Here is a 13,642-nt window from a genome sequence, read left to right on the forward strand (position 1 = left end):
GTTATTATTATATTATTAAAGCCCTTTATGATCAGATTTAACCTATTAGTCCAGCAGAAAACCAATATAATTTTTCTGCTGGCCCAGTTTCTGGCTACATGAGGTAGTTAAACTGGCTCACAGAGGCGTGCAATAAACACCAGAGCTGGTCCAAAGAGCAAGACCTCTGTTTTTATTGAGAGTAAGTGGCCAGATTGGCTCTAGACATCCTACAAATTATCATCTACGTGGAACAATCTTTACCCATCCACAGGAAAGACAGCTCCCAAGAGTCAGAGTAAAGCATGCTTGAACTATGGTAACTTACAGGAAGTCTCTCAAACTCAGGTAAGTCGATTGCCCTCTTTGGATTCAAAGTTCAGCAATGGTTCTTGGTATCATCTTAATCTGTGCAAGCTTTGCAGACACACCAGTAATGAGAAAGTTTTATTACATATTTACTGACAGTTTTACTTCTAAGACAAAAAAAAATCTTACACAACTCCAGTGAAATTCTTTCTAAGCAGGTCATGTACTTCAACTACATCCCTTGGTAACAAGAAATTCACAACTATTGATGGCATGCTGCCACTGAATCTGCTAGGTTGAGGAAATTACTTCTGTCTCCACCACCTGGCTGTCACAAAGACCAAAGACTCTGAGATACAGCACTACGCTACAGCTTCAACTATTCTGCCTGGAACCTTCCTGTTTCACAGATGGCAGCTTTGGATTTTCTACAGGTAAGTGTTCAGCAGGATTTTCTGCAGTACTACCACGTGCTCTGGATGCCAAACTTAATGGTATAGTAACAGCTCTCTGGGTGAGGGCTTGACCTTTTTGTGTACTTTGCCAGATTTAGAGTGATCTCAGCTCCCAACCTATGATCTTTAACACTTCTTGGGAATCACAGTGTGAAACTAATTGGTAACAAAAGTGAAACAAGTTAGCATTCCACAGTCTTTCTGTACTCCAGGAAAACACTGCAGAAACAGTATTCTGGTCTGGATGGATGATAAACCAATGTAAGCCCTTGTCTGTGCAGTTCATTAAAGGACAGCCCTTACATTCTTCTGTTACCAGATTTGGGACAGGACTAATCTGAGTTTTGACACTCTCCATGTTGATGTACCCCATAAGATGTAGTGTTGATGACTATTCTCTCATACAGGGTAATCGGTTTTCTCATTCCATGTGTCAACCCTCAGGCACACTGATCCGTTTATTTAGAAGAGCTTTCCCTCCGTGTAGGTTTAAGAAACAACAAGCCACAGGAAAAAAAACCCACAAAATAAGTAAACTCTGCATTCTTTGTGACCAAAGAAAACACAGCTGCCCACCTAAGCAATAAAAAACCCCAACCTTCAGCGTTACACAATATCTCTCTAGTTTGACACGGTGTTCAACAGCATTCATAATTAACAAGGTAGAAATGCAGTTCAGAAATCTACTGACCAAAAACATACCGCCTTACCGACAGCTCAGCCACTATAAGCCTTTATCACTTGTTAAGCCATGGAATAAAGTGAAAGTGCAAGCATGAGCAAAAGGTGTATTATTAACGGATATTAGTAACATTTAATCCTACAGTTTTAAACTAGTTAAATTGTCAAGTCTTCTGAACACTCCCATCACAAACATCTGATTTCCTAGCACACATCACACACACGTGCCCAACACACACATGCCCCTTCTCTCCTAATAACTCTCTCTCTGTTTTCTACTTGAGCAAAAAGGGGTCAGGGTCATACACAGCCCAACCCAGCACTGCCACTCCTGGCCTCTGTGCCAGTCTGCACACTCGTCCGAGACACAGGGAGCTTCACCCTCACATACCTTCTGTACTGCAGCAGGGAGGGTTGCTCAGCTGCTCCCCATTTCCACCTTCTGCATCCTGGGTCACTTCTGCAAGAACAACAGGCAATACTCAGACAATCCTGGAGCTCACAACAATTCCCCTTCTCTTTTCAATAATCTTCAGATTATTCAGAATAATCTGAATGAGAGCTGGGCCATTTGTTTAGCATCCATAATAACCCTGACGAACATCCCCCACACCCACGGGACAATCATACAACACCTCCCCTCCCTCCTCTATACCTGACTCCACACCGTCCTCATAATCCCTTCCAGATCCTGCAAAGGTCAAGCACAGAAAGCACTCAGCACCCATGGTGCCAGCCGTAACTTCACATCAAGAAGCGTTAAGGCAAAAGTCACAACGAACAGAGTGCTCCATAGCACAAGCACTTACCTCCTTCATTTATACCATTGTCATCTGCATGCTTGGCCAGCAAGCTGCTGTTCTCCTTCCCAGAAATGTTTGAAAAGAGATCAGAGACAACTACAGTCCCCTGCCTTGCTCAGTTTCAAGGTACTGGCTATTGCATAAAAGTGAGTTACTAGCTACAACTCAACATGTTGCCAACATCATCAGCTAACACCAGAAAGCCAACACCTTTCCTCCAGGACACCTCCCCACCACAGAACAGGTATTCACCTCCCTCAGTTGCACCATAGTTAACACCTGGATGTCAGGGTGCTGTTCTGCATGACAGAGGGTTCTGAAAAAGAGATCACAGGAGAGTTGCACTCCTCCAGAGTGTATCTCGCTGCTTAGCTTCTCAGTGGTATCAGTCATTGCTTAGAGACGAGTCACCAGCTACAATTTCTAAGACACACAATCACTCAGGTTCACTGGGGTAGGGAGCCCAGGAAGTCTCTAACTGAACACCCTCCTCCATGAAAGGTCAACATTCAGTTCTAGACAGGTTACTCAGGACTTTCTGCAGGCAGGTCTTAAAAACCTCCAAGGGTAGGAACTCCACAATGACTCCATGCAGCCTGTCCTAGTGATTAGTTATGCTTAGAGGCAGAAAGCTTTCTCCTCGTATCCACATGGAACTTCCCCTACTTCAGTTTAGGACTATCACCTTGATAACCTGCTAATACACCTCAGCAAACATTCTGGCCCAGCCTTCTTTCTTATATTCCCACAGGTATTGGCAGCTGCTGTTCGGTACCCTGAAAACCTGCTCTTCTCTGGGGTTGAACAAGCTCAGTCTCTTCAGGTTCTCCTCAGAGAAACTGCGCTCCAGCCCCTGACCACATTGGTGGCGTTCTGCTGTACCTGCTCAAATCTAGCAGCACTTCTCCAGCACTGGGTGGGTCACAAACCAGATGTTAGGTGACAGAGTATTACAAGTGCCAAGTAATGGAAAATAACCACTTCCTTAATGCACTGGCTTAAGCATGCCTTAAAACAGCCTAGGATGCTATCAGCTGCCTTTGCTGCCAGGGAGCACTGCTGATGCACTGTACGTCCATAGCATTCCCAGGTACCTTTCAGCAGAGCTGCTCCCCTGCCAGTCAGTCCCCAGCCTGCACAAGTGCAGGGTGTTGGTTCATCCAGGTACAGGACCCTGCACGGCCCCTGCAGAATTTCACAAGGTTCATGCAGGCCTCTACCCCTCCCGCTCCCTCTGAACGACAATCCTGCCTTCATACTGAATGACTGCACTCCATGTTTTGCTGTTGTCTATAAACCCAATGACACTGTTTTCTGTCCCTTGCCTAGGCCACACAAAAACCCCCAACTAACAAACCTCTACATTCCTCCACTGCCACCAGCATCCATGTGGACTGTAACCCATTAACCACTGCCTGCAGGCTTCACAATCTAGCAAGATTTCTACCCATGTAGGCAGACATTCATCCAGACTAGGACATCCCAATTTAGGACTCCAACAATGCTAGGGACACTGCATAAAAAGCCTTGCTAAAGTCAAGGTATGACACCCATTGTTCTCCCCTTGTCTGCAAATCTAGTCATTTCATGCAAAAAAAGGGTGTCAACTTGGTCAATTGCGATTTACACTTACTCTCAAGTCACCGTCTTTCTTCTGTGACCAGAAACACATTCCAAGAAGACCTGCCCCATGATTCTCCCAGGGATTAAAGTGAGCCTGACTGACCTGTAGTTCCACAGATGAAGCTGTTAGCCTTTTTGAAAGATAGCTGCAATGCTTCCCTTCTTTCATTTGTCACAGATCTTCCCCAACACAACTTCTGAAGGTGACAACATCCTCTCAATGACATCTGCCAGCTCTTGTGGCAGCCCTTTTATCAGATCCCATGGAGTGGTTTGGGCCAAGATTTCTCCAGAAATCCCTGACCTGATCCTCTTCCATTGCTAACAGATCCTCTCTGCTCTGAACCTGCCTCTAAGCAAAAATGCCACAGAGACTGTCAAGATAGAAGCAAATGTAGCACTCAGTATCTCAGCCTTATCTGAATCTGATATCAGAGACACAGATTGACATTGGAAGAAGCCTCTGGAAGTCATCTTGTCCAACCCCATTGCTCAAGCAGACGAACCTAGAGAAGGCTGCCCAGGATGATGTCCAGACAGCTTTTGGGTATCTCCAAGGATGGAGACTCCACAGCCTCTCTGGGCAATTTGTTCCAGTGCTCAGTCACCCTTGCAGCAAAAAAGTGTTTTCTGATGTTCAGATGGATCCTCTTATGTTTTGGATGGTGTCCATTGTGTCTTGTCCTGTCACTGGGCAACCTCTGGAGCCAGAAGAGTCTGGCTCCCTCTTCTTCGTTTGCTCCCATCAGGTATTTATACACATGGATGAGATTCCCCCAAGCCTTCTCTTCTGCCGACTGAACTGTGCCAGCTCTCTCACATGAGGAAAGGTTATCATACAATCACACAATGGTTGAGGTTGGAAGGAAACCTTAGAAGTTATCTTGTCCTATGCTCCTGCTCAAGCAGGCTCAACTACAGCAGGCTGCTCAGGACCATGTCCAGTCCCTTAATCATCTCCATGGCCCTTTCCTGGATTCTCTCCAGTAGGTCCATGTCTCCCTCGTACTGGGGAGCCCAGAACAGGACTCCAGGTATGGCCTCACCAGTGCCGAGTAGAGGAGAAGGACCACATCCCTCACACTGCTGGCAACACTCCTCTTAATGCAGCCTGGGATACCAATAGCTGCCTTTGCTGCAAGGGCACACTGCTGGCTCATGCTCTTCTTGTCCTCCAGGACTCCCAGGTCCTTTACTGAAAAGCAGCTTTTCCCACTGATTGGTCCCCAGTATATTCCAGTGTGTGACATTATTCCTCCCCAAGTGCAGGATTTTGCATTTCCTTTTTTTGGACTGCATGAGGTTCCTGCCAGCACGTTTCTCCAGCTGGTCAAGGTCCCTCTGGATGGCAACACATCTCTTCAGTGTGTTAGCCACTCCTCCCAGTTTTCTATCATCAGCAAACTTGCTGAAGGCCTACTGTGCCCCATCATTCAGACAATTAATGAAGATGTTAAAGAGGACCGGACGCAGTATTGACCCCTGGGGTACACCACTGGATACTGGCCTCCAACTAGAATTCATACATGTGCTCCCAACACTCTGATCTCAGCCATTCAGACAATTTTCAGGCCACCTCACTGTCTGCTCATCTAGCCTATACTTCATCAGCATCAGATATCACTAAATCAATCCCCTGTTCAGCAACAGGCCCACATTTTCCTCATTATTCCTTTTACAGATAACCTAGCAGCAGAAGCTGCTCTCATTGTCCTGGTCATCCCATAGTGGCTCCAAGCCGCCCTGAGCCTTGGCTTTCCTGACACCATGCCTGCTGCCCAGGCAGTGTTCCTGCATTCCTCCATTGCAGCCTGCCCCTGCTTCCACATCTAGTAGAAGCAATTTTCCCACCGCAGCCCTGCCAGGAGCTCCCTGCTTAGCCAAGCTCATTTCCTGACTTGCCTGCCTGTTTTCCTGACTATGGGGGTGGCCTGTGCTCAGGCTTGGTGAAAGGTCTCCCCAAAAGGCCTGATGGCTCCCTTGAGCTCCACTGCTCTTCGGAACCGTCTCCCATGAGATCCTGCCTACCATCTTCCTGGGTAAGTGGAAATCTGCTCTCCACAGGGCCTGTGCTCTGATGCTTCCTCACGCCTCTCAGGATCTGGACTTGTTTCTCGATTATCACAGCCAAGGCAGCCACTCATGCCCACATCCCCATGCAGCCCTCCCCTGTCAGTGAGCAGCAGGTACAGCTGCACACCAGCCCTCGGTGGTGCACGCGGAGGCCTGCGTGAAGAAGTTGTCCCTGATGCTCCCCAGAAATCCTCCTGACTGCTTGAATTGCTGTGCTGCCTTTCCAGCAGATGTCAAGGATTTTAGAGACGGACACATACAGAGAGAACACTGTCTTCCACCAGAAACAACGGAGGACAGACCGACTACGTTTTGTGGACAAGCAATCTCTCCAAACCAAGCTTCCTCTTGGCAAAGCTTCCTCTTGGTCACATCAACTCTTGCTCCTCGCTTAAGCGCTTCAATTGCACACACTGGGGGACTAGAAGCCCACTTGCAGAGATCTCTCAACAAGTAGCGTAAGAAGACCAGAAGCCAGCACTTCAGCAAGGACTGCCACCTGACCAGTATTTTTATCTCACTCTGACTGGGATTATTTTTTTACTTTAATTTTTCTAAACCCAAATGATCTCCAAAACACACATCCTTCCAAGTCCATAGGCTCTGCTGGGCTTATTTCCAAGGATGGTAAAAATGCAAGACTCACTCTGCCCTTAACTACAGCCTGAGAGCTGTTAACTCTGCTCCTGAAACTCCTGCACAGTGGAAAGGTATTCTGCATTCACGGCACAATCCCCCCCAATACCTCTGTTGAGAAGGTTTTTTTACATTACACAGGAATTGCTCTGAGCCTTCAACTCCAAGGGATCCTGGCCAGCTTGCCTGCTGGGTCATTACCACTGACTGCTCCATAGAACAGGCGCTTACCTTCTCAATTTACACTGTTATTGACAGTTGGATTGTCTTCCTGAGCACTGTCCTCCTTGTTCAATTCTTCATCTGAAGAGATAAGAGGTACAGTCCCTCAAGAGCACACTCCATTGCTTCTTCCCCAGACCACCACAGGTCATTGCTCTTGTACTGTCCAGAGCTCAGCAGCACACCTACTCCCCTGCAATTGTTACATACTGCTGTGCTACCAGTATTTAAAATTGCTTTATACATCCATTTCAGGCCTCCTGTTTCCCATCCATACAGCAGAAATTGCATGCTACCTAGGTGCTGGGTTTACTGTGCAAAGGTGCACCAACTCCCCTTCCTGACGTTCCCACTCTATACTACCAGAAAATATTTTATTTTGTTCCTCCAGTGTTCAAAGAGAAAACCTTATCTATGGACCTGATTCTCTTTTGCCTGAACTGTACATTTCCCTCCTTTCTTCTGTAAGACAGGCATAAAATAAACCTCCTTCTCCTATATCCCTGTCTATGTATATGGAAATAGTTACACAAGTGATAAGGCAATCCTACAGTGCATCACACCTTCACCATCAGCTACACAACCCCTATTTCTTCAGATAAGGAAAGCTGTTCTATGCCCATTACAATTCATGCAGGAAGAATAAGCAGCAAAACTCAGGGGCTTCTAGGTTTCCTTTTCCTTATTGTCATCACTAGTGATTTTTCCCTTAATCAGGAAAAACTTCTCTCTTCTCCAACCCTTTTATTATCAGCTAGTAGTGGGATATGATGGAAAACTGAGTGAGTGAATGAATCATCAGTGCAACAGTCTGAGGGGAAAAAATACCGCTTTTTTTGCTGATTTGAATTATAATGTTCATATTTCCCTATCCCTCTGGATAAAAAGAACTTCTAGAACAAAATACAGGCCCCACAATTTCCTTGAAATTTATACTGGGTGTACTAAGACAACAAAACTGGGGCTTTACTTAGCTGCCTGATGACTGCAGTGAAGAGACCTTCCTAGAGCATAAAGCAAGTGGAAGATACCACATCCAGAAATGGTGCTTCTCTAAGGAGAGAAGCCTGCTCTATCTCCCAAATTAGCATTTTGCAAGCTTGTAAGTACTCCATCTCTAAATCAGTGTGTTGAGGCTCAGCTCTACTTGCCATCAATACAAACAAAGCTTCAAAGCCACGGCATTTTATTATCTTAGGTCCTGCTTCAGGGTTTCTTTCCAGCAGAAAGCAAAGACCACCCAATCCATGATGGCATACTACAAAAATATCCTTGCACTCCTTTGCATGCAAACAAAAGGTAACATCAGACAAAGGGATAATTTGCTTATTTGCTATAAAAAGGGGTTCCCTCATACATGCTTAGCTCTTCTTTCCACAGAAGGTGAAGTGATTTGCAAGCACAGCATGCAGCATCTTTCACATCGTATCAGGAAAGAAGCTAAAGCCCCAAGAAGGTATTTGCTCTGTGCTATTTAGAGAACACAAGGATCCAGGTCTTTTTGACATCTCGTCTAGTTATCTACCCATCAACATTTACTTTTCCTCAGGCAACAGGTCTTTCTGGGCCAACAGGGGAATGGTAATCTCTGCACAGAGAACACGCTAATATGGTTTGGACTACAAAAAGCCATGTACAAAATCAATTCCCCGCTTCATGCTCTCCCTGTTTTCCCCAATATTCTCCCAATATCTCCCATCTCACTTGCTACCTGCTTCAGGCTTTTCATTCTCATACTGAATAGCTTATGAGGATGTAGCTGCAAGCAAACAGAAAACCTTTTTAGAAATGTGTACGGAGGTAGCACAATAGTCTGCAAAATACACAACTCAACCTTAAAGCAACAGTTTCATTGTAACACTCTCAGGAGACACTCCTGAGAACTAGTATGTTATGCCACTTTATTGAAGGACTCCAAATTAATTTCAACTTCCCTCCAACAACCACTTAAGGCCCCAGACCATAACCAACATTTTCTATACTTATGCCTACAGCTTAACAAAATCTTTCTGAAGTGGGTTTACTTAAGGTGATAGAGCTGCACAGTTTTTCCATAAAAAAAGAGACGGCTGAGAAGATAGTCCACATCTCCTTTTTTACCTTCATCTATGTGTTGCACTAACTCTGTGACATTAAACCCTTCCTCTCTGCAGACCTTAAAGAATGTCTAACAGAAACATGGGCTATTCTATATTTTAAGTTTAAGTGCAGTACTAAAGAAGGTTTTTTTAGAATGGCTTTTTTTTTTCTCCTTCCTTCCCATCCTTCTCCTTTTTCCACCTTCAAGTCCATCCACAGTCTCTAGACTTCAGTGATCTCCAAATCGTGGGCTAGAACTACAGCTTTAACAAAAGTATGAAAATATCAAAAGAAAAATTAAGTTCTTTATCCAAAATCCTGCTAAAAAGCTCCTAAGACTTTGATATGCTGGGACAGGGGAGGGGTAGAAAGGGAGAAAAAAAAAAACCAAACAAACCCCAAAACCCCAAACCCCTTGCTTTCGCAGTACTGCTTCTCTACCTGTGGCATCTTTTCCAAGCCCATCACCAAGGACCTCACCATGTTTTTTAACCTCCAAACCGATAAAAACATTCAGAAACTTCACAAATTAAAGTAACTTAGAAATTAAACATACAGAAAATCTCTGCAAAGGTGACACAGTAGTTTACAGTTTAAGAAACATCCTGCTCCAGCCTTATGCTAACTCCAGCAGCTCATATAAAATACCAGGCTGAGTATCCCACATGATGCCACCATTGGTTTAACACCATAACACTCCAACAGGGCACTGAGCACGTATCTGATGGTGGAATCTTTGGGCATTCCCCACTGAAACAGTATTTGGTCTGGTGACCTCCACAACAAAGTGTTTTTTAAGAGTCTTCCCCTGCTCCCCTTATTCTACTTGACTGCCTAGGGGCCAATTTAATTTGATTTGTAAGAACAGACCACAGTGGTCCTAGCAACAAGACGCATACATGCTAAAGCTGAAATATGTTGTCCTTGTTCACCCTTGTGAAAGAAGCACAGACTACAGTTGTCCCCTTCCTTAGCTGCTCACCGTAGAGCGATTCCCACACCTTAACACACAGACCCAGAAGCCAGAGACCTGAGCAAGTGTGTTGCAAATTAAATTAGTAAAAAACTCAAAACCAAAAAACTCACTCCAACCAAAAATCACAACGCAGGGTTAGAATGGACAGCAGAAGCACAAGTGGGGATTTGGACAGGAAGACAGGAATGCAGACCACCCTGAGAATCTGTGTTGCCTGCAGAAGGGCATCATGTAAAGAAATCATGGGTGGGAAGCAGACTGGTAACTAACAGACAGAGGTGAGAAATTCCTCCACTGACTGTCTCCTTCTGTTACAAGGAGAAGACAAGGCTGCAAAATGCAGTAAGAGTGAATCAAATGGTGCTGATAACAGAACTTTCCTGAAACAACTGAAAGGGGTTAGAGAAAGCAAAGGAGACAACTGCAACTTGACCCACAGGATATAAGCACGCACCAGTCATGCACGGGAAGCAAGGACCACAGTTCTGCCCACCAGAGTAGCAACATGCCTGCATTCACCAGTCCCTGGATGGATTTTCAAGATATGACCAAGGTAAACTAACAGCAAACTCCTGCCAGTCTGAAGTGATAATACTTTTGACCATCATCATTAAATCTACTGCCACATGCACAGCATCAACCCCCACCCACTGGAACCACTAGCTTTCCAAGTCAAATTCAATGCACAGAGAAAAAGGTTAGCTGCCCAATTTCCAAGACAGGCCAGAAAGAAATTTCCATGGGGAGCACTGGGAATAAGCAATGTATTACATTCAAGCCCAGCCCTAAGCACCTCATATGAACACTCAATTCAGAAAAATAATCAACCAGATTTCTGAAAGAAGTTTATATAAATGGGACAGGCAGATAAGATTAAAAGAGACAGAAGAAATATTAACCTCATTTCAGCACGTAAACCAGCCCTAACCAAACAGGTAAAGAGTAAGTTCTCCAATAGACATTGCCCTGTAGTGTGCTTTTTCCAGCCTTCACCCTGAGGCCAGCTCCCATTCTCCATTGGAGGTGAATTCCATTTCTGGCAAAGAGAGCTGCTGATCAGGGAGATCTCAGGCCATCCACTGTCAGGAATTCTGCCAGCCTCACTAACACATTCGCGAAGTGCAGGTCCCTGGGATTATCCACTATTGGACCTCAACTGAGACTTTGAGGCTGCATGCACAAACACTGAAAAACCAACTCAAAAGCTTAGACCCTCCAAAAAAAGGAAATGAGCAGATCTGACTCCTTGCTCCAACCAACAGCAGATGTTTAGAAACATTTATACCCCAATATAGGTTTCTTAACTCTGAGTTCAGCTGTTCTTGGCTGTCCACAGAGGAAGGCAGCTGATGTTCTATAATGACATTTATTATTTTTAGACAGTATATATTAATGACCTGGAAAAAATAACTATACTCTTTAGAACAACTAAGGCCTGAAAGAAAACTTACTTACTTCCTTCTCCCATAAGAGACTGTACCGCCACAAAGAAAAACATTGTAAGCCTTGTTCAAATTAAAGCAATAGTCTGATTTACACAGATTTGTGACACTAGCTCTCTTACCTGAGCCATGGACTGGACTATTCCAAGCAACTCTTCCTGTCAGACATTTACGTCTACCTGCACCAAAACAAATAGGACACCTGGAGAAATTACTCAGAAATAAAATTTGGTCCTTCAGAAACTAGTTGACAGCCTCCATCCACTCCCCCGCTCCACCCCAAACCAAATAAAATTCACTGAGGTTGTGCAGCTAAATACTTGACTTAGGGAAAGAAGAAAGAGCAAAATACTGTTTTGGGGCAAAGACAATCAGTGAGAGATCAACAAAACGGGCCTCCTGCAACAACAATAAGTCAGAACACATCCAAACAAAACTAAAGCAGAGCTTAGCAATTTATGATTCTGAGTCTTTTACTTAAATAATCAGCAAATCACATTTTTTGATTGATTATATACATGGAGTGCTTATCCTATCAAGGTATAACAAGTTTATTTTCTAGCATGGTGAAACTTTTGCTGTTTCAAGGTTACTAGCTGAATTATTTTAAGTCTAACTGATGGCCAGTTGTGAGTGACATTCTTCATGTGTTGATTCAAAGCAGTGTTGTTCAACATCACCAACATGGACAAGGACACAGAAAGTACCCTCAGAAGGTTTGCAGATGACATCAAACTGAGGAGAGCAGGGGATATGCTGAAAGGCTTGGTTGCCACTCAGAGGGCCTTCAATAACCTGGAGGAATGTGCTGGCAGAAAAGATGTGATGTTCAATGGCAAACGTAAAGTCCTGCACCTCTTGAAATCACCCCATAGAGTAGTACAGGCCGAGCTCTATCTGGCTAGAAAATATCTCTTCAGAAAAGGACCTGGAAGCCCTGGTGGACCACAAGCTGAACATTAGTCAGAAACATGCCCTTGCCATAGAAGCCTACCAGACACTGGGCTGTGTTAGCAGAAATGTAGTCAGCCCATCAACAGAAAAATTCTTCCTGTCTGTTCAGTATTTGTGACACAACACGTGGAGTGTTGTCTAGGTTTAGGCTTCCCAGTTCTGAAGCTGGTCCAGCAAGTGTCCACCAAAATGCTTAGGGGGCTGGAGCTGTGCAAGGAGGTAATGAGAGAATTTGGTTTATTCAGCCTGAATAAAAGAAGGTTAAGGAGATGGCTAATCACAGTCTATAACTAACTTACATATAAATCAAAGGAAATTCCTTGTCGCGATGGAGGGAAGACACAGTCACTCAATATGAGTGATCAGCAGACTTCGTTTATTGTCTCTTACAGTCACCTTTTATGCCTTCTTATAATTAGCTCATACATATTACAAAAGTTAAGCTCATTATTGGTTAGTTGCCTAAATACCAAGCCCGCCCCTAGTTTCTCTTCTGTAGTAATCTGTTCCCACCTGCAACATTCTTTTCCCACCGCAGTCTTCCTGTTATTGTGTAACAAGGACAGCCAAAGACAGTGTATTTTTGCTTTACTTCAGATAAGCTGAGAGCGATGTGCATTTTTGTCCAGCCAGCTGGACTATGTCTATGTGACCTTTTTCAGCTAGCCAGTTATCCACAATTCCTCTCAGAAGTACAGAACAAAAAGACAGGAGGCAATGGCTGCAAGTTGCAAAGGGGAAATCCCTAACAGAAATGAAGAAAATATCCTTCCCCACGAGGGTGATTCAGCACTTGAACACACGCTGAAAGAGGCTGGGGAATTTCCATCCTTGGAATTATTCAGTTTGACTGGACAAGGTCCTGAGCAACATGATCTAGCTTTCAAGCTGGTCTTGCCTTGAGTAGCAAGTTGGATGCAACCACCAGGGATTCCTTCCCACCTAGTTTATTTTATGATTCTACGCCAACAGAAACTAAATGGAGAATGATCAGGAAAGCATAAGGTCCACACACAATATACATTTATATATGCTCATCAATTAGTCCTTCCCAGACAGGAGATGCATCCCATGCTCTTCACCCTGCAGCCACCCCCAAGTGGTGACCCCATCTGGAAGCCAACAGGAATTTTCCATGCAGAGCAATGTATTCCTGTTTGGGACTCTCTCAAACACAAAGAGAAGAGATGGTACGCTTCTCTTTTTCAAGCCGGAATACAATCTGACCTCTTAACCTAAAAAGGTGGCAGCAAGAGATACACAGTGATAGCCTACAATTACCATTTCCAAATAAGATGTCAGATTTATAAAAAAAGATACTTGAATTCAGTGTAGGGATGGATCAAGAAAATCAAGAAACAAATCTAGAACTCCAAGATGATGGCAATACAGGCTGACAGGAGGCACAGA

At 44.4% G+C, this 13,642-nt stretch overlaps 1 protein-coding gene across 8 annotated transcripts in view; it reads right to left on the reverse strand.

The window, feature by feature from the left end:
- The window catches only part of CD58 (CD58 molecule), a 51,286-nt gene that overhangs the window by 25,224 nt on the left and 12,420 nt on the right, over positions 1 to 13,642 (reverse strand). For 7 of the 8 annotated variants that reach the window (XM_037390209.1, XM_037390208.1, XM_037390211.1 and 4 more), the window contains 3 exons: positions 11,401 to 11,457; positions 2,234 to 2,302; positions 1,816 to 1,884 (listed from right to left, as the gene is read on the reverse strand). In XM_037390209.1, coding sequence (XP_037246106.1) covers positions 1,816 to 1,884; positions 2,234 to 2,302; positions 11,401 to 11,457 — 195 coding nt within the window. The remainder of the gene's footprint in view (positions 1 to 1,815; positions 1,885 to 2,233; positions 2,303 to 11,400; positions 11,458 to 13,642) is intronic. The other variant, XM_037390212.1, reaches the window with a different exon arrangement.

This window comes from Falco rusticolus, chromosome 5 (assembly GCF_015220075.1).
Source record: "Falco rusticolus isolate bFalRus1 chromosome 5, bFalRus1.pri, whole genome shotgun sequence".
Taxonomy (NCBI): domain Eukaryota; kingdom Metazoa; phylum Chordata; class Aves; order Falconiformes; family Falconidae; genus Falco; species Falco rusticolus.